This window comes from Eublepharis macularius, chromosome 2 (assembly GCF_028583425.1).
Source record: "Eublepharis macularius isolate TG4126 chromosome 2, MPM_Emac_v1.0, whole genome shotgun sequence".
NCBI lineage: Eukaryota > Metazoa > Chordata > Lepidosauria > Squamata > Eublepharidae > Eublepharis > Eublepharis macularius.
In genome coordinates this window covers 206909198-206930263 of record NC_072791.1, presented here as the reverse complement: position 1 = coordinate 206930263, position 21066 = coordinate 206909198, and the positions used below count along the sequence as shown (strand labels likewise).

The 21066-nt window shown below is 41.7% G+C and overlaps 1 protein-coding gene across 11 annotated transcripts in view; it reads right to left on the bottom strand.

Annotated features, from left to right (window-relative positions):
- LRRFIP1 (LRR binding FLII interacting protein 1) overlaps positions 1 to 21066 on the bottom strand; it is a 98001-nt gene that overhangs the window by 38534 nt on the left and 38401 nt on the right. For 6 of the 11 annotated variants that reach the window (XM_054970271.1, XM_054970272.1, XM_054970265.1 and 3 more), the window contains 4 exons: positions 13072 to 13149; positions 2260 to 2292; positions 422 to 547; positions 72 to 143 (listed from right to left, as the gene is read on the bottom strand). In XM_054970271.1, the coding sequence (XP_054826246.1) occupies positions 72 to 143; positions 422 to 547; positions 2260 to 2292; positions 13072 to 13149 (309 nt within the window). The remainder of the gene's footprint in view (positions 1 to 71; positions 144 to 421; positions 548 to 2259; positions 2293 to 13071; positions 13150 to 21066) is intronic. The other 5 variants (XM_054970264.1, XM_054970269.1, XM_054970270.1 and 2 more) reach the window with 3 other exon arrangements.

Below are 21066 nucleotides of genomic sequence, written 5' to 3'. Positions count from 1 at the left end.
TCCACTCATCTCTTATTCCCTCTCCGAATGTTTAGCCAAAGTTAATACCACACTCCACAGCAAACTTGTACCTTCATTTCCTTCAATCCCTGCATGTATTTTCCTTCTACATCCTGAATCTGGTCCTTTAACTCATTGATGTCCTGAAGAAGATGGCAAAACATTGTGTCAAGAAAACTGCTGGGTAACTACTGAGTAATAGGGGACAATGAAGTTGTCCATTAGAAAAGAGAATTTTTTATTCGCTCATTATTAGAAGACATGTAGCACAGCAAACATTCACATCATATACTAATCGTTTTAGCCCAGAAAAATATCATGGCTCCACTCTTTGCAAACATGATGTTAAAAGTTGTGCTCAGACCTTGCTACTGTATGGAACAGCTACTCTATTAGCTTGCACTTCCAACAAACATCTTACCTTAATTTCTCTAATAGATGCTTCAGTATCAATTGAAATGGAGGTGTCTCCGCTTCCTCTCCGTGAAGATGTTCCACCTAGGGAGGCCAAGGTAGCCGCTGATAAACTTGACACAGTACGAACCCCCTGGAATTACAGGTAGGTAATTAACAGGATGTTTTAAAAAAATCATTTATTTATTTTTTAAAAAATTTAAAAGTACCAAAACAAAGAAACACATTTTTACTTATTTATTTTCAAACAACAACTCTGACTTGGGGGTGAACTGCCACCAGCAAGTGGGCTACCAAAACTTAGAGTGAGTCCACCAGGGCTCCTAACTTAGCCCCTGGGAGCCTCGGGGTTCTTCCCACTGCCGCAGACTCAGAGCCAAACTAGATGTGGTCATGGAGCCATCCTGTGGCCGCTGACTCCATTTTAGAAGCCGTTGTAGTTCTTTAAAAAATTGCCACAGGCCCCTGACCTAGATTGTGTGTGGTGGCCCCAGGAGCTCGATCCCTGCCTGTGCTTTTCCAGCTGCTGAAACAGCAATGCGGGGCTGTTTTGGCACCCGAGAAGGTGTGTTGAGAGGGGATAAGAGTTCCTAGGGCCACCACTCACACGATCTGGATCGAGGGCCTGTGGCTATTTTTCAAGTACTGCAGCTGCTTCTGAAATGCCATTGGTGGTCATGGGATGGATCTGTGGCCACTATCATGATGACTAGTTTGGTTCACAGAATCCAGTTCACCTTCCTCATTTCCTTCAGGGAATACTGGGCCGAATGTGGCATGAACCTTCCAGAGCCACAAGATTCTACCCAATGTCTCTGGACGTGCTGGCATTCTGCCACCGCAAGGAAGGGTTACTTAGAACAGCCTACGCAGCTGAGTAGTTCTGATGGCTTCAAAAGTGATACTGTATGCCCTCCAGTACTTTGAAATATGTTTCAATGAATTTATCAAGTTTCTTTGTTTGATACATTTTAAATTCCATTGTATCTTTTTTCTTCTTTTTCCCTTTAAAATATTTATATGCCTGCCTTTCTTCTGACTAAGGCAAGTAACAGTAACATAAATACAATAAAAATCATACAGCTTAAAACATTAAATGCTATGTATTACGTATTGATCTAGAAAAACTATACATCATCTCTTCAGAGAACTTGAGGCAGAGTCTGAAGTAAAACATGGTAAAATTATAAAACAGCATAAAAATTGCTAAAATTAACACATTATTAAAAACCCAGCTTTAAAAAGCAAGCCACAGCACAAAACATTTGGAAGCCTAAGATTATTCTCATAAAACAGTCCTTAGGCTAGAAACAGATTGTAAAAGCGATTTAAAAGATGAAACTTTTTTTAAAAAATAAGGGGTTGGCATAACTTGTTTTTAGATGCATTTTAATGTTTTTAGATACGCTGTTTTTTTAATAAAATAGTTTTTACATTGTTCTGTCCTTCCTTGGGTCCTGAGATGCTCGAGAGAAAGGTGGGCATATCGATTTGGTTTTTTTAAAATATTATTATATTGTAATGCTGGGGATGTTCCAACACACAACACAACATCAGAAAAGGGAAGACTGGAATGCGGCAAAGGTGCGACTGGGGTGGTGGGGGGGGTTGTTCTTGCTTAACTATATTCATAAGAAACGGAATGTCAGGATATTGTCTAGCGTGTTTCAAGAAGTAAGATTTCCCCCTTTTCTCTAAGGAAAAAAAGTCGAGATATCATTCGTTAGTTTGCAAAACTTCAGAACAGTAACTACGCACATTTTCCTAGCCTCAATTTGTGCCTATAATTTTTAAATAGTGCACACTTTCCATTTACCCACAATATATATCTGTATCTTCTCTTACCCTCTCAAAGTCTTTCTCAGGCCTTTCTTCAACCTAGAGTGTGAGAAGAAACAAAAATTGAACGATAACTGAAGGAGCCACTTCCCTCTCCTGCACACACAGTAACTTCCCCTGAGAACTACTCGGTTGGTATGCCTCCATTTACTTTCCAGAATCACCAAGATATGCTCTCACATATTAACAAAGGATAGTTTTCTAGTCACTCCTCAACATTCAGGAGTACCCTTTTTTGTTAATGTTGGGATTAAAAGGATTCGGTTCTATTCCAACATATTTTGTAAATACTGCTCTTTTTTAGAGTTTTAATTACAGTCAAGTAGCACATTAGTATTACACATTTTCATTCACATAGTCAAAAAACCACGAAAGCTTAACAGGAAGGCAGAAAACAATGTACGGAGACTGCAGTTTTACAATGCCGTATCAGCAGAAAAATGTCTGTCACATATAATGTCATTAGTTATGGCAGCAGTTCTCATACTGTGGGGCAAGGCACAAAAGTGGGTTGCAGGCAAGGAGGGGGAACAGACTGTGCTGGGAGAGGAGGCTCTGGGAAAAGGAGAAAAAAGGGAAGAACTGCTGCGTCCCCTCCTTCGCTCTTCCTCTGCTCTTCCCTCAGAGATGTAGAAAGAGATTCAACCTGCCTGCTGCCAAGTGTCAGGTAAGGGGGCTCCACGGACTGTTTCTCTGACCAAGCCAAGACCAGCTAGCATGAGAGGCAATGAGCCATGCCCCATCACAGACCCATGGCACCAGTATCTGGATCCAAGAAAGTAGAAAGTCCCAGTTGCCAGCAGCACAGGTGGGAACAAGCATAGCCTACACTGGTTGCTTCCTGAACCTGCACACAGGCTGGGACCAAGCTACCCAGTTTGTGATGCTGCCATTGGCTTAGCTCAATCCAGCTAATGGCAGAACAAGAGACGACAGGCCTAGCCTACATCTATCACTCCCAAGACTCATACTGAGTGCAGCCAGGTCTGAGGCAAGCCCAGGCAGTGGTGCCAGTTGTCATGTCTCAGCTCAAACCTACCTTATAGTATTGGTAAGGAATAAAATGGAATAACTGTGTTGAGAAGCTTTCTCTCTCCTGCAGAGGAAGCATTACTTTTAAAACAGACACATGGAAAAAAAACATCTCCTTGTCTATTTTTTAAAAAAGGCTCTAGCCTCTAAACCACTAAACTGTGTTAAAAGGGCTGTTCTCTTCCTCAGCCTCTTTTTACAGCCAAACAGCCTTCTGGCTGAAGAGGTATCAGATGTCTACTTTTTCCTCCATATGTAAAGTGAAAACCATGTATGCCTGTCCAGCGATTATTGTTGTTTTTAAGGCTTTTCTTTAAAATCAGTCTAATCAATCTTGAGGTAGTAAAATATACAAAGATCACAAACATGCAAAAAATAATTCCACCTGTCAAACATAACAGAAGCAGAGACATACCATACATGTGACCTTCCCTTATTCTATATCTCTCTACCTGAGACACCTGGGTGTGTGTGTGTGTGTTCATCAAGTGCCAGGTGAGAAATGTGGTTTTAAAAACAGAGCTGGTGGAGATCGCTCCAGAGGGGACGGATTCTCCCACAGCCTTCTGCCGTCTCTGGCGTGCCAGACTGTCTCCTCTTCCGGAGCCTTTGCCCTGCCACCCTCACTGCTTAAAACTTTGAATTAACTGAGCCTCGGCAGGCAAAGGCTCCGGAAGAAGAAATGCCAGAGGTGGTGGAGCGCTGTGAGAGGACCCGTCCCCTCTGGAGCAATCTCTGCCGGGTCTGTCATTTAAAACTATGCTTCCCAGCTAACGCTGCATCTCCCAAAATGTGAAGAACATGTCAGAACTTAGAAGTTTTATTAGAAGCCTCTTAGACCCAAAAGCTAAAATACAATTTTAACAGTATCACCAAAGCACTTTCTGAAAAATTAGATAGAAACTCCAAGGTCTTTGGGTGTGGCTATCTAATAGAGGCTCAATGATGTGAAACCCATATAACCATACCAAAATCCTCTGAACTGTCACATCCAATGATGACATGAATTCCTTTCTGAGCTTAAAACTTTTTTTTTCTCTTGCATACAAATGTACTGAAGGGGTGTACTGTCTGAACCCAGTTGTTCAGACTGGGTTCTGGGCATCTGCTTAACCTTTTAAAAGAAGTATCTCTTCAAGGACTGGAACAGCAAGAATTTATACCCATTTTGCAAATATAATATAGAGCAAATTCCACCCTGCTTCCTTTGTTTAATCAATACCTCATTGTCAAACAATTATTTTGGAGGAAGGGTGGGATAACAACCACCACCACCACCACCACCACCACCGATTTATATGCTACCCTTCAGGACAACTTAATGCCCACTCGGAGAGGTTTACAAAGTATGTCATTATTATCCCCACAACAAAGCACCCTGTGAGGTGGGTGGGGCTGAGCGCGCTCCAGAGAACTGGGTCTAGCCCAAAGTCACCCAGCTGGCTTCAAGCAGAGAAGTGGAGAATCAAACCCGGCTCTCCAGATTAAAGTCCCATGCTCTTAACCACTACACCAAACTGGCTCTGGATAAAAATGTGATACAATGGTCCACATGGCCAGATGTTAATCAAGACAACCAGACCACCTATCCTTCATTCTCTCCAGTACTGGCTTTCAGGTGCAAACAGATTAAGTTTCCTGTCGTCTTTTGGCTTCCCAATAAATGGCAATGCACTTTGCTCTCTGGTCCTTGGTCTTTCCTGCAGAACCTTGTTCCTTCAACCAGTTGAAGCCACTTCATATAGCTTTTGGTGTACAGCTAATACTTTTTAAGTATGTACCAAAAATGATTTGTATTCATGTCTGTAAACATGAATACTGGATAACACAATCATCAAGGAAGCATGACAGCCTGCAATTCCTACTGTGTATGGTTATACATTACACTAAGACTTTTTTTTTTACTGGACATAACAAAACTTGTGTGTGAATGTAAGATGACTCCCCTCTTTTTTGTGGCATACCTGAAAAAAAACTAGTTTTGTATTGAAGTAAATACTGTATGTGTAATGGGAGCATGTGTTACACATTGTGCTCAATATACGTAGTTAACAATGTATAAACAAGGATAGTATGTATTTTCTACATGTGTATGGCTTCAGTATATATGAACACACAGATTTTTGAAGGATTACATTTGTATGTATCAAAACTGTATGCACATGGAAAATACACATTGCCCTGTTCACACAAAATGGTGACTAAATATATTGACTGTGGGTAGCACATGCTCACATCACATGTGGCTGGAATGCTCAAATTGAAGTCTCAACAGAGCATTGAGCAGAGTTGTTCCAATCAACTCTGCTCAATGAACTAGCAATCTTGCAATGTTTAAATAACAAAAACAAAAGAATTCCACATATTCTATGCCTTCCATAATTTCAAGTACAGGAAAGTAGTTAAAAATCTATTTTCTGTAACATGCACACCATAACTTAAAACTCTTTGCTATTCAAAGGTCCTGTTATCTATTAACACCTGCTATATATTAAAGAGCAGAATAAACTCAAAAATAAATGTTAAATATCCAAGCAATAGTAGTAGTAGAGTGGGTTTATTGTTTGTGGCCAAAGGCCATTACAATCCACACACACAAAACAGTCTAACATATAAACATATGTACAGATATTGAGAGATTAAAATGATCTAGGCAAAATACCAGTCAAATAAAAGCATTGCTATCACTGGAAACAGCTCTATCCTGAATTTTCTTAGCTACTAAAGCAAAAAGAGATTCTATAAGAAACAAATGCAGCAGTATCAGACAAGAAAAAGCAGCTTCTCAGAGTCTGAAGAGGAGCTTAAACCAATTAAAAACTCTGCTAGGAATTTAGCCCTTGCCTCTGCATAGAGTGAGCAGGATAATAGGTAATGTGGTAAATCCTACACAACATGGGGTCCACAAATACAGTAGCGGAGGGCTTGAGGTATTTGGTGTAGCAAGGTTGTGAGGAAGGATATTGACCAAATAGGGGGCTCTAACGTGATCCTTCTTGAATAGTTTAAACCATTGGGAGAATTTAGAATAGGAGATTGCCTGCCTATCAATCACAGTGGAACACTCAGTTCCAAATGTTAAAGCCAGCAACCGGGACACCCTGGGAGTCATCGCAGCTGGAGTAATATCGAAGGATGTTATTATAGCTGGTTAGTTGTACAGCCTCATTTTTCAGCATAATGTCATAGTATAACCTGCATAATGGATTGGTATTACCGTTATGATGCTTTTTTTTTAAGGTGCTGCACTATTCTATGGTGGTTCCATCTATGGTCCACCTGTACCTACGAGGTCTTTTCCTACAAACCAAGACTTTTGTCTTGGTATAATTGATGTTTAAGTCCTCTTCTGTACAAAAATAACCAAGTTTACATAAGAACCTTTTAAGGCAAACATGGGTAAGAGAGACCAGGACCATGTATATAAAAGAACTCATATTTTCTGAGATTCTAAAGGGGGGGGGCACAAACTCAGGACCAGGTAACGTTGGGATGATGTCATTTAGATATAGGTTAAAAAGCAAAGGGGCCAAGGCACATCCCTGCTTTACCCCTCTCAAAATTGGTATTGCCTCTGTTAAAGAGCCTGAAGTGCCCACCCTGATTTTTGCAAAGATGTCCTGCGAAAGAAACAATAGTTGCCTATCTATGTTTGAAGCAGCCAGCTTCATCCAGAGGTTTTCTCTGACAATGGAGTCAAAAGCCACTGTTAAGTCTGCAGTGCATACACAAAGGCCACATACAGAGATTTAGTGGGGCCCTTAATACTTTGGGATGCTAGTTGGTAAAGGGTTTGGCAATGGTCTATGGTACAATGCCCTTTGACTTGGTTGGAGGCTTCCCAATCCTCCAGCTTACATAGAAGAGATTTGCTATACAATTTGGCAGCTATATCCAGTAAGCTTATTGGATGGTAGTTCTGGGGATCTGCTTTGCTCCTCCTTTTAAACACTGGGACTACTATACTCAGTTTCCACCCCAAGGGGAAGACACTTGTTGAGTTTACCCAGGTGAATAACTTAGCTAAGATGGGCGCCCACCAATCAGGGAAAAACTTAAACAGCTCGGGGGCAGGGGGGGGGATCAAATCCTCTAATTCCAGAACTGAGCCTCCCTCTTCTCGAACTGCGAGGCCTAATTCCTGCCACAATAGTTTGGCGTGATCAGACTTCTGTTTCAATAACTTTTTGTAGGCTGATTTTAATAAAATGATTTAAAGATGTTCTTTTCTTAAGGTGGCAAATCTGTCGGGTGTAATAGACTAACTCTTTCCTGCAGTTCTGAATTCTTGGTCAAACCACCCATCATTGGAATGAGTTCTAGTTTTGAAGGGTTTGTCACTAGAAAGCAGAGGATTAAGAAGCTGTACTATGCCCTCAAAATGTGTGACACTGAGGCCATCCTGCAATAACACTTGATGCCGTGACCACAAACCGTTCTTCACCAATGATTGGGCTAGGTTGGGATGGAGCTGGGGAGACCACTTAAGTCTCCTTTTACCAGGCAGGTACCCTTCTAGAGGACCTGAGACAGGCTTGAGAAAGATGTTATCCCTAAAACCCAGTGAAAGTCTCAGTGGGCAGACCTCGATGCCCAAAGTGTAGACTAAAAGCGAAGAAGAAATCCCTATGTAGTCAATTGTACTGGCTCCTTGAGAGGATAGAAATATGAATGTACCTCCAGAAATGTCAAACCCAATGTCATGTAAAATGTGGAGTTGATGGACAGACCACGTTTCTAAGTCTTAAGCCTGGCTTGTTCAGAATCAGGACCTGTGATGACCAATCCAGATAGCATGCTTGCTCAGCAATCTGATCGTTAACACTAGCTGAAGATTCGGAAATGCCAGGGCCAGTTCTACCATTAAAATCTCCGCACAAGAAGAGATGTGAGTTGGGAAAGCGGAAAGCTAAGGTTTCAAGGGTGTTTGCTAGAAGATCCCAAATATTCTCCATATTCTGAGCTGTTAGGCATTTGGGAGGAATGTAAATATTGACACAAATAAGAGAACCAACACATTGACCTTGGATCAATATGATCTGGATATGATTCTGGGAATCACTTTCCAATGGTTGGACATCAATGTTTAAATCAACAAAGACAAATACTACCAAACCCCTACTACAATGACCTTTGGTATGGATTTGAACAGCAGGTACAGCAAATGCACAATAGCCCTGAAGAGTGGATCCACCAGGCTCCTGCATCTATGTTTTCTGTAGGCATAATATATCACACCTATGCAAGAACCAAAAAAAATCGGGGTCGTATAACTTATTCACCCACTCCATCAGATTCCATGAGAACAAGTTTAGTTATCAATTTGATTTCTCAATTGAATTAGTCCCTCCTCTAGGTCCATGCGGATACACCCATTTTTAGTTAAGGGCACCTGGTCAGCAGCGAAAGAGTTTTCTCGTTGGTTCCATGCAGATGCGCCACAGAATCCCAACTCAAAATCTTCAAGGTAGCAGCATGATGTCTCATTCCCGGCTCCGTTTACTTTAGTGGACTGATGAGCAAAGGTGTATTCTCTACAGTGGGAAAACCTGCTATCCACAGGGGGAGCCACTAGGGGCATATCCAAGCAATAAACATGAGTAAACCAGAGATAATTTCTCTTTAGTCAGGGTTTTGATTAAGGGGTTTCATCTTTTTTTAGCTGTCTTGTGGTCAGTTTCTAGTCCTAGTCCACAGGCAGTTTTATCAACATAATTTTTAACTGCTCTTGGACTTGCTGTTTCTGGCTGTTATTGGCAATGTTTTTATTGATGTTGATTTTGTTTTTATTTGTTCTTATTGATGTGATATGACATTTCATGTAAGAACTTTTCACTGTGTTTTGTGAATTGTGGCTTTTACTTTCTATGAATGCTCAGAGATTAAGCTCAAACAACCTTTATAGACAGGCTGTAGCCACTGCCCCCCAATCCCTTTTAGAGTCTAAACTCAAATGTTTGAGGGCTGTAAAACCATTTGTATGCCAATAAGGGTGATGTTCAAGGTCACAGGACACAAGCACATCCACAACAGGGCTCATCAACCACAAAAGCGACTAACCGGTTTCAATATTTTTTCCACCCAAAGGGGAGAAAAGTAGGTACCCTATGGGAAGAAGATGCTGTCGTGGGGAGTAATTCAATCCATTTTTAAAAAGGGAGATTCAGGTGGCTAGCAATGTTGGTCTCCAGCAGAACAGCAGGATTTAAATCCAGTGGCACCTTAAGACACCAATGAGGTTTTCAGAAAGTAAGCTCCCTTCTTCAGACCTGAAGGCAATCTGAAGAAGGAAGCTCTGACTCTTGGCCATGAATATGTTGGTCTCTAAGGTGCCACTGAACTCAAATCCTGCTATTCTACCGCAGATGAACATGGCAACCTGTCTGAAACTACCCAGGTCTTAAGCAGTTAGGGAGAAGCAGTCGCACTGAACAGACAAGGTTTGAAGAAAACCAGATGATCAAAGTAACTCTGACGATCTTTAACAACCTACCTGGAATGTTTAAGCAGATTTTCATCTCTGTTAACATCCTAGAGAGATATTTTTAGATTTAGGGGCAAAGGATGTGTGTGGGGTGGGGTTCATTTTTACTATACTATTTTTACTATACTAGAGGTCACAGCTGTAGCTCAAATATACTTTCTTACATTTATATCCAGTGTATGCTATATTCTTGAAGATGAACTGTTTTTCTCTGAAATTTGAGTCATTTGGTCTCTACGCCCACAGAAAAGCTTCACACTTGAGGTCTGCACCTGCCAAAGCATAAACTAGACAATGCAGCAGATGCCTGCCTAGTAGACAGAAACCTCTCACCAGAGGCAATTCAGTTCTTTCAAAGAGTGTCTGGTCCCAAGCTGTTATACAGCAACTGCAATTCTATTTGTGGCAGTGGAGAGTTAGGAGAATGAGAAGGCATGGGACAGAGCCTGGAGAAAGTTCATGTTGAGGACCAGCAACTTGAGACCTGGGCTAGCGGAATAAATCCCGATTCCCAGAGTCAAATAGAGATCTGCAGGTCATTTAGCCACAACTGATACAATTGCTTTTTATTGTTTTTATTGTTTTAACTGAGAGCTGATTCAAGCAGGACTGGAGAAGTAGCATACAATTTTATGTAAACCTATTGATAATTAGTGGTGTGTGCTTTGGGTTCCCAGCTCGGAAAAAAAACTGAACCGGGCCTGATTAGTAAAGGTTCGGTATTTCCGAATCAGGGCCAGTATGATGGCCCTGATTTGGAAATACTGAATCAAAGCTTCCCGAAGCAATTCAGTTTGCTTCGGGAAGCTTTGGGGCCTTTTTAAAGGGCACCCACCCTCCCACCATCACCCCACTTACCTGGTGGCGGTGGAAGCAGTGGCCTTCCTTGCTGCCTTGCCGGCCGCCGCAAAGGTCAAAGCGGTAGCGCGGGCTAGTCACCGCGTAGGCCAAAGCAGTGGTGCAGGCACCAGCGCTCGCTGCCGTCTTGCTGGCCGCCGCGGAGACCGAAGCAGCGGCACGGGCACTGGCGCTCGCTGCCGGCCACCACGGAGGCTGAAGTGGTGGCCTGCATTGCTGCTGTGCCAGCTGCCACGGAGGCTGAAGCGGCGGTGCAGGCAGTGGAGGCACCAGCTGCAGCCTTCCTTGCCACCCTGGCTGCGGCGGCGGTAGAGGCACCTGCTCCGGCCCTTGGGAAAGGTAAGTGGGATTGGGGGTTAGGGGAAGAGGGGCTCAGGGTGGAGGTGGGGATCACTTTGGTATGCTCCGAATCATTTCGAAGCATACTGAAGCGATTTCTGAATACCCAAACCCGAAGAATGCAGTGGCTAATTATTGTCTGGTTTCTTATCTTCCTGGATCACACATGTGCCTAGACCCCTTTCAGTCTGGCTGCACACAAGCCTATGAATGTAGACAAGGGATGTGCTTCTCTGTTGTTGTTATTGGATTTATCATCAGCACTTGCTTACAAGGGATGAGCTCTGAAATGGTTTAAGTAATTCCTTACAGATTGGATTTAGAAGGTTGCTGTTAGAGATCAGTTGTCATCAGAATGGAACTTTTCTTGTGGGGTTTCACAAGGCTGCTGCATGCTTGATTTTATCTCCCCTTACGTAAAGCCCTTAAGAAAGATCATGTGTGGTTTTGGAGGTGAGCATCATTAATATGCTCTACTTTGGATCTTTCTTTTTATTACTTTGACCAGACTGCCTTGACTGATGCTTCTGTACCAAGCCTGAGGCAGAGCCTGGCTGCTGTGATTAAATGACTAAGGGTGAACAAGCTGAAAATGAATCCTGACATGGAGGTGATGCTGGCTGGGGAAATCTTGGAGAGTATTGTGTTTCCCATGTTTGATGGGGTTCAGCTGACCCTCACTGACTGAGTTAAAAGTTTAGGAATTATAGTGGACGATGGTTACCCGGTCTCCCTGGCAAAAGGCAGCGGGGCTGGTACTTACCAGGCTTCTTTTTCTCCCAGCCAGGCATAATGATGTCACTTCTGGAAGTGATGTCATTGTGCTGGCCGCAGGAGTACTCCTGGGAGTTTCCCTGCCACTGATGGGCAACTAGGAACCCTATACTGAGCCCACTATTATTGCTGGAGAAACAAGTTAATTCAACCGAAGAGTTGTTGTTTAGGAACTTAACGTCCCTCTAAGTGTTCCAGACACCCTGCAAATGTGTCAAATGTGTCAAATCAACAGCTGCCCCTGCTGTGGTTCCCACCTGGTAAAATGGCCTGCCTGCCAAGATCAGAGGGGCTCTCATTCTTTGATCATTCTCCCAAATGTGTAAAATGGATTTTTTCTGGAAGGCCTTTTCATAAAGAGAACAGGGTCATAGTTAAGACCTATGAAATTTTAGGTAGTTTTCACTACTTTGTTCTTGTTGGAAATTTCATTGCTGAGTTTCTCTAAGTCTGTAAGCCAGTTTTACTACATTGTTGGTCTCAGTGAGAAAGGAAGACTATAAATTAAGTAAGTAAGTAAATGAATGAATGGCGCCTTTGCCAAGGAAGGAAAACAAAGGAAGCCCCTGGGTGGGCTCACATGGCTTGCAAGAAAATGCTCCTGAGAAGCAGCAATTCCTCCCTAGAATGTACTTTATATTGAAATCGATAACCATGGTACTTCTTAGTTCTGAAGAGTTATAACTGGCTTTCTGTATGCCGTACATGGAAAAAGTCAGAAACAATTGCCAGAAGCTGCCTTCTCTTGCAGCAGTTGCTATTTAAAGCCCAAGCTGGAACAGGACAGAGAAAATAAAGCGAAAGAGGTCTGTTCCCTTTATTTCTAACATGTTTGTTCCACATTGGCCTGTGACTATGAGAATAACCAGTGGGGGATTTTTTGGACAGGGGAAAATTTAGATCAGGAACTTGGCATAGGTGAAAGCCAAACCCACATTCTGTTTCTCCATCCCAGTACCACTTTCTCTGTTCTGATTCAAGCGCTTAATGGGAGACCATCTATTTTGTCCTCAAGAAATTCAAAGAATGCAAGATATAAAGGAATAGCTTGGGTAATGATAACAGAGCTCATGAGAGTTCCTCTGATCATATCATGTAATAATATCACAATGTGGAACAGAGCCTCCTATGAAACTGGGAAAAGCAGTTTTAATTACTGTGTGAATAGCCTAATGGCCCGTCAGATTTTAGAAATCAGTCAACTTTAATATTGTTTTTTTAAATCTAGAATCAATAAGCAATGCACAGCAGCCTTATACAAAGAAGCTTCGGAAACAAAGAAACAAAGCCATGCACAAGAGGGTGAAGAGGAGAAGGAAAGAGATGCTCACCACTGGACTTGCACGAGCAGAACTAGCTCTAGAAGAAGCCCGAGATCCTGAGCCAAGGTAGTAACTGTACTCCGATGGCTGCCCACATATACCCCAAACAATTGAAACAGAGATGAGAAAAAAAGTGTTAGAACAACAGAGGTCAGAAAAATTGCTAGCATTCCTCACAAGTTGAGGACAACATACGGCTGGTTAAAAGCTGAATACCTCCCCCAACACACACCACTACAAAGTCAACAGAAAGGCAGCAAAAATTGCTTCAGGTCAATTATATACTAGCATCAGCATCTAGGAGCCATTACCCTTGAAGCCATGTAGTAGGTACCAATGTAAACATGAGAAACAGCTGGTGCACTTGCACCAGGTAAGCTCAGCTTCCATGATCACTAACACACAAAGAGTTTTGCTAGACACACTTGTGAATATCTAGAAAAATAAAGCTCAGAAACAAGCTTTCAAATGGTGAGCTGGCATTCTCAAATCTAATTCCGAAACTCAATTCTGAACATTAACTCTCAGTTGGACAAGGAGAATGCAAATTTGGGACGCCAGTTTTCATGTTCTGTCTGTTTAACTTTTGTGTTCAGTTCCAGGATCAGACGGTCTACTTGAAATGAGCCCAAGTGCTTACGTTAGATGAACGGGATTCGTGCCTTAATTTGGACATTAGATTCCTGACCCCCTTCGCCACCACACTTTATCACAAACCACTTCTGAAAATACTTTGAATAATTGCTTGCTATTTGGGGACTCCAAACTTGCTCCAAACTTTTTAGGCCATACAGAACTAGGTTCTTTTTTGATGTAGTGCACTACTGATACTTTTGAAAGGTAGCTGTACTTTCCATATCAACACAATGTTATATATCTGGGACTGTCATCAAAGGTTAAGCATCCTCAAGAGATTAAAAAGTGCTCCCACTGTACTTAATAAAGTTCATTTCAGCAGAAGAAGCATCTACAGAGTCACGCAGATTCTAAAGACCATGACACAGGAAATAAGAATTAAGGTATCCATCTTCAATCTGTATGTTCACTTAGTCTTATTTAAACCAAAATCTCAAGTCTGGAATCTTTCCATCTTCACTGCAAATGGAAGTAATGTCTACAACTAACTGTATACCCAAATTTCACTTCCCAAGCCCATCTTCTAGTCTATACGGAGCTACTCACTGATTTAGATCTGCCCAACAGCTACTTATGCTGCTTCTCCTTCTGGCAAATTTCAACCAGAGAGGCAAAGTCATCTGACTTTCTGCTACTGCTCCCTCTCTTCAGAATGGATTCCCCCAAGAGATTGTAAAAACTCTTAACCTTTGGGTTAAGAGAGAATAAATAAGAGAATTTAAAATGAAAGATCTAAAAGATCAAAATGGTAAGTGGGCAATTAGAAAGTATGCATTTACGCAAAATATCAGAAAATGAGAGTTTTAAATTCTACCAAGTCCCACAATGAAAAAAAATCTGGCTGTCCAATCATTAATAAAACTTGGTCCACTAAAACGCTTTACACTTGCAGACGCACTGTTTAGTAAAACAGAAGGGAGGGGGGAGAATTTATCTTCCCTGAATCTGAATTTCATGTAATGTAATTTTATTTATAATAAGGCACTAGAAAAGACAATACATTGTGGATATCCTTTGTTATACAAAAACCAGCATTCAAATTCTAAACAGGAAGCCTTTACTACATAGTCACACAACACCTGATGGACACAAAAAGCGGTCTTTACAGAAAATTTTTATCCAACCACACATATATAAACTACTATTGCAAAGAACACTACTCTTAAACGTAAATCATCAAGAGGGCCAGCCCAACGACACTGTACCCACGGCTCTCATCATACAAATATGTCTATAATTTAAAAAACAGAACAAAATTTGTAGACATAGAGACTTAAATTTCAGCAAGGTGCTGAAGAAAAAAATACAATAAATAAATAAGAATTAAACAAATAGCTGTAGCATTTTCTACAATATAGCACAAACAGCAGGCTAGACAAGACTGGAAACTTGAAAATTACTGATACAAACTGGAAAGCTGGCCAGAATGCATGCAGAATCGAAATGAGAGAACAAAGTACATCAGAATTTTGGGTCAAGAGTGTTGCTAGGTGCCCTGAGTATTTGTGGCTTTTTCCCTGGGATCTAGTCTACAATGGCATTTTTGTTTACATGTTTACAAGTTCTGAAATGTTTTGAAAGGAGAACAGCAGAAAATTTGGGCAGCATAAAGATTAAAGCCCTCCACCCAATAAATAGAAATAAGTAAAAGCGATGTTAATTGGTATTTAGGTAAGCTCAGTTAACTCACAATACAACATAAAATGAATATGTACAGGAAGTTGTTGGTTTTGCCCATTTGCAGGTGGGCACCTACAGAAAGCCCTGCTCATATGAGCGAAGCTGTCAAGGCAGAGTATTGGGGGGGGGGGGCGGTTCCTGCAGATATGAAGGACCAAGGCCATGAAAGGGCTATGTATATCATAGCCGGTACCTTGAATTGAGCCTGATAACTGACAATGGAATGACTACAGAATGGGAGTAATATGTGTACTCCCCCTAGCTCCTCATAATGAATACGCTGTGATGCTCTGCATCAAATGGAGTGTCCGAACTGATTTTGAGGGGAGACCTATGTAGACTGCATTACAGTAGTTTCCTTCCCTAGACTATCATTCTACAATTGGCAGCATTATCCCATCCAAACACACCCAACCTCTATCTCTTACCAGTGCAGATGCCCACAACAGCTACTATACACTTGAGAACCTGTTCTCCAACAGCGTTTCACACTTCACAATGGGGTTCTTTGCTTCCACAAACACAAACTATAAACTGAGAGCGTTTGCACATGTGCAGGGAGTCTCATCAAGTGACCCCCAAAGCATAATAACCCCACCGATTTCAATTCATTCAATGAAGAGACAAGTACATTTAATGTTACGAACTTTACTGAGCAAGAAAATAATGATTAAAAAGCTATGAACATCAACTTGCCACTCTCATTTACTTAAAAAATAAAAACGGAGGTCAGCACAAGGAAGGGCTCAGAACATAATGCAAATGATTCCCCCTACACCAAAACCAAAAATGATAAAAATGAAGGCTGGCTTTCTTCTTGTTGAGGAAGAGGGCTCACCATGTCCCATCAGCCCACTATATTTCCATCCCCATCCTAGCAAAGAAAGTACATGTCAGATTGAATGCATGGATTTGGGAAAGAAGTGAAGAATGTATTGAATGAACCTTCATTATCATGAATAATGTTAGTATCTGCTGGACTTGGTAGGCAGGATGTTGTGATATTCCCTCCTCGGGCTAGAGAGGCAACTTTCTGAGGGGGTGTCTTTCTTGATAAAGCAAATAGGTGCAAAATGGACGAGGTAAAGTCTAGGGTGGCCTTACGCTTGTCAAATTAGAACAAGAATACAAGTCCATGATAGGCTTCCACTTCGTGCACTGTACCAATCCACCATGGAACTGGTGGCGGACATGCCTGATGTTGTTTATATAGATAAAGCAAATAAGGTCCAGGCAAGGATCCTTGAATAGATCCATGAAATGTGCTCCCAGAATTGCTAGGTCAAAGGGAATGTCAAGTCAGGGATATACTGTTCAGAACATTCACAATTAATTGCTTGGAGTTTTCCACAGAACTTCTCCAGCCTAGAACAGTGGATAAAGGTTGACTGACTGAGGTGTGACCCACACCTCAGGTCTAGAGACACAGCTGCTTATTTCCAGACAAACTGAATCCTTAAACTAAAGAAATGTGTAGAGGAGCTGTCCAATTTGCTTTCTTTTTATTTATTTACTTAAAACATTTCTGACCTGCCTTATCTCCTCAGACTCAAGGAGCCCCTGCAATTTCTTTTGCCACTGGGTTGAATCCAGACTATGTTTTCCACTAATGGAAGGGGTGCAGTGTTCTCTGATTTCCCTTGTCTCTGATTTCCCCTGTCTCACTGCAGACCCCTAAATGTCATTTCTTGGGGTTTCCCATCCCTCAGGAGTTCCATTTTGTGAAGATAAAACGCGCTGTAATGGGAAGGTAGGCAAGTTCCATTTTGCTGATGGAAAATTTAGTCTAGATCTTACCCGCTGTATCTTTGGAAAACTGTGAATAGGCTATTTGTGTCAATGAATAACTGTTGCTGGCTTTCCTTTATTTGACCTAATTCTAAAGTACAGGATGTTACTGTCTGCTGAGGTGTTATTGCTTGGGAACATTTACTGATTTCCTGCTTGGGAAAATAAACAGGCACAAACTTTTCCTTCTAATTACTGCTACCACAAAATTTGATCTTAAACTCTTCTCAGTTTGTCATAATTGTATTAAAGCTATGACAAAATTATATACCTAAATATAAAGGCAACCCTGGTTTCCTCACCACAGCAAAAAGCTTACCTTTAACCCTAGCCTTCTCCCCAATTTCTCATAATTCCATTATTGTTTTAGAAATCTCTGTTTATTTGGCCATTGAAGCCACTATAGAAAGCTACTGGTTAATAAATGAATTCCTCTACCACCACATAATTGTGTAAAGTTAAGTACACACATAAAAAAGCAATGACAAGAAATTCATGAAGTTCTTGGACAAAACAACAAAAACTTCTGATGGGAAACAGTAGATAAATTTTAGTGCTGATGTAACCAGCTTTTTTGCCCAATTTAAGTTATTCCACTCCTCCCACATGGTTTCCCCCCCCCCCCCATGAATTTCCATGATCCTAAGCATAGCCCCTTTGGTGGTCAAAGGGGAACTTCTTCCTTTTCCACCAATGTAATGGCTGCTGTGCTGAGACTGCTGAGATACATACAGTAAAATCATTGCTGAAAGCATCAGATGCCACAAGGAAATTCCAGGTACCATGGCAACTGGGTTTTGCCAACCCCTTAGGTATTGCAAGGTACCCTTTGTGTTGAGGGTGGGGGGCAGTTGCCTTCAAATAAAATACACAGAGATGTGTGAAAACAATTATAAACCCCATTTGGTCACCCAGGAAATAAACCTATACTTATATTGAGGGAGCACAGAGACAACTGGATTCCACTATCAGGAGGAGGAGAATGATGATAGGTTTCAATATCTCCAGATGCTAGCCATAAAAAGCAGTGGGGCAAAATGTTACAGGATTGGGTAACTGAACTATATTGAGCTTTTAGAGACTTGGCTCTATAACAAGCTATAGAAATGGGAAGAGAAGGGTTACTGCCTGTTGGTTTGGGAAAAGGCCTTGAGACTCAGGGAAGAACAGAGAATCCTAAACATGGAGAGCATTCCAAATCCATTCGGCTTCTTGGTCAAGCTACCCACATCTAATAATAACAACGTGCTTATATACCATTCTTCTAACAGATTAGTGCCCATTCAGAACAGCGAACAAAGTTAGTATTATTGTTATCCCCACAATACAGCTGAGAAGCTGGGGCTGAGAGGAGTTGCTTACCCAAGGCCACCTGCAGAGCTCATGGCAGTAGTGAGAGTCAAACCAGCAGAGTGCTGATTCACAGTCCAACCACTTAACCACTATGCTACAGCAGCTCTCCCTTCCTGGTGACCCCAGGCTTCAAGAGGATTTGGGGGGGGGGGTAGTACATAAATTCTGGGGTCATGGCAGGTACTATAGCCCCAAAGTCTAAGAACAAGTTTGGGGGGGATAAGGAGGAATCTTTTGAGAGGCACGAGTTTCTTCCAACCCCTCACCCCCAGCAACTCAGTTCTACTGACAATTCAGCGTCTTGAAGCAAATGACAGAGAGGGAGGGGAGAGAAACCCAGTGGAGAAACTGGTTGGCCCCAACCCTTTGAAATTCCACCAAGAATTGCTGAGGTACGTACATTAAAATCATTGTGAAAGTGCTAGGATCCACAATGAAATTTCTAGGTGCCATGGCAACCAGGATTTGTCAAGCCCTGCTGTGATGTAAGGTACCCTGGAGAACTAATTATGGTGCAAGCTATTTCTAAAATGCTAAAAAATAATAATAATCCAAATTCAAGCAGTCAACCAGCAATATAACCGGCTAAGGCATATTCCTACAGGAAGGGAGGATACCACTGCAATAACAAAACAGAACTGAGCTGTAGTAATTAATCACATGACACGGGTTTCACAGCAATTATGCTGGGGACAGAGAAATGGAACTACGGTTATCCCTATTTCAATCAGCCATCATACTGGCAAAGAAAGAAACGTGGACAACACCTGCAAGACAGCGTGTCAACGTGTTAAGAAGCTGCTTCATAAGCAAACAGAACAATTCTGAGTACGGTAAATCTATGTTACTGTGTATTAGGACACACATATCTAGCTATGAACCAGAGCCCAGTAGAATGCAACAGGAGTGAGAATACAAATCACAGAAGACACCCCTCATTAAGGCAAATGCTTATGAAAATAACTATGTAAAACAAACCAAAGCAAAAACACAAGCATTTCCATACAAACAGAATTCTGGGCTGGACGCACAATATTTCCTGCATGCAAATACAACAAAGGAGTTAGCCATGCTAGTCTGTAGTAGCAAAATAGAAAAGAGTCCAGTAGCACCTTTAAGACTAACCAACTTTACTGTTGCATAAGCTTTCGAGAACCACAGTTCTCTTTGTCAGATTCGTCAGATGAAGGATTTCTATTAGCACAGTGCACAGCCTTCCCCTCCTGCTGCAATCCAAAATGCCAATCAATGCTGCTTCTGGGGATCCAGGAACATGGAACTACTCATTTGTTAAAGCCTCTAACATTAACAAATGAATATGCTCAGATGGAATTAGAGTGTTTAACGAAAACAGACAGGAAGGAGAAGTGACGGTCTTGATTTCTATAATGGGAAGAAGGCTAGAATTTGGAAGGAAAACCACTGCAATGAAGACTAGAATAGCAGGAAGCCTACATAAGGTATGTTTTGAAAACAAAGTGGGAAATAACCCGTTTATTCAAAATCAGTACTTACATAAAAGATATATGACTTGATGAACTAACAGTGCAATCCTAAAACGACTTACTCCAGTCTAAGCCCACTGAAAACAATGAGCAGACTGGAGTAACTCTTCTTAGGATTTCTCTGTAAGAATGCAATTCTTCACATGTATCTTGAAGAGTAAGCACTACTAAAGATAATGAGAATTATTTCTGAGTATAATACACATGGGATTTAGCTTCACGGGACTGGAAGGAATCTCAAACATCATCTAGCCCAAGCATCAACAACACATGGTGAAGCTGAACTTTAAGAGATGCCGATCCAGCATCCTTCAGAGAACAGAATCCCTTGTAGAAATTTATCTCAGGGAAAACTGAAGTTGTATTGGAAAAACGTTACTTACGATGAATACAAAATATAAGAAACATTACCAGCAAAGTGAGTGACTTCCCCTCTCTTTGATAAACTATGAGGCATGCATCAATTTTGTAATTCAAGGTTGATATATTTTGAACACTCACTGCATTCCTACGTAAAAAAAAAATCCTATGCAATCCTAAGAAGACCTTCCCCGGAGCAAGCCCTGCTGAAGAGACTTCAGTAGGGCTCTGAGCAGACTTGCTGAGGGTTGCACTCTCGATCTGTCTCCCATTAAGCACCGTACTCTAGAAGGCTGGGCTGCCAGCAGCCACCAGAGCCCCCTCTGCTCCCACCACCCAGACATACAAACAAATGACGAGGCTTGCTCAGTTCCATGAGTCCACAAGGAGATTGGGACCCTTGGAATTTTATCCCTGTAGCCCTCTTCTTCTCAGCAGCTCTGGGTAATTCAGCTTTCGGTGGAGGAAGCATCTATAGTTTCTTTCCTTATCACACCCTCTCAAATGCATGCTTAATTAAAAGAGGCATTTCTGACACACTACGGCAAAAAGGAGGGGGCATCAACATTTAAAGCAAATAACATTCATCTATTGGTTAACATAAATGATTGAAGCCAAAATCATGTGGGCTTTAATTCACTAATCAAACTAAGCACCCTCTGCACTTACCAGGTTGCTTCTG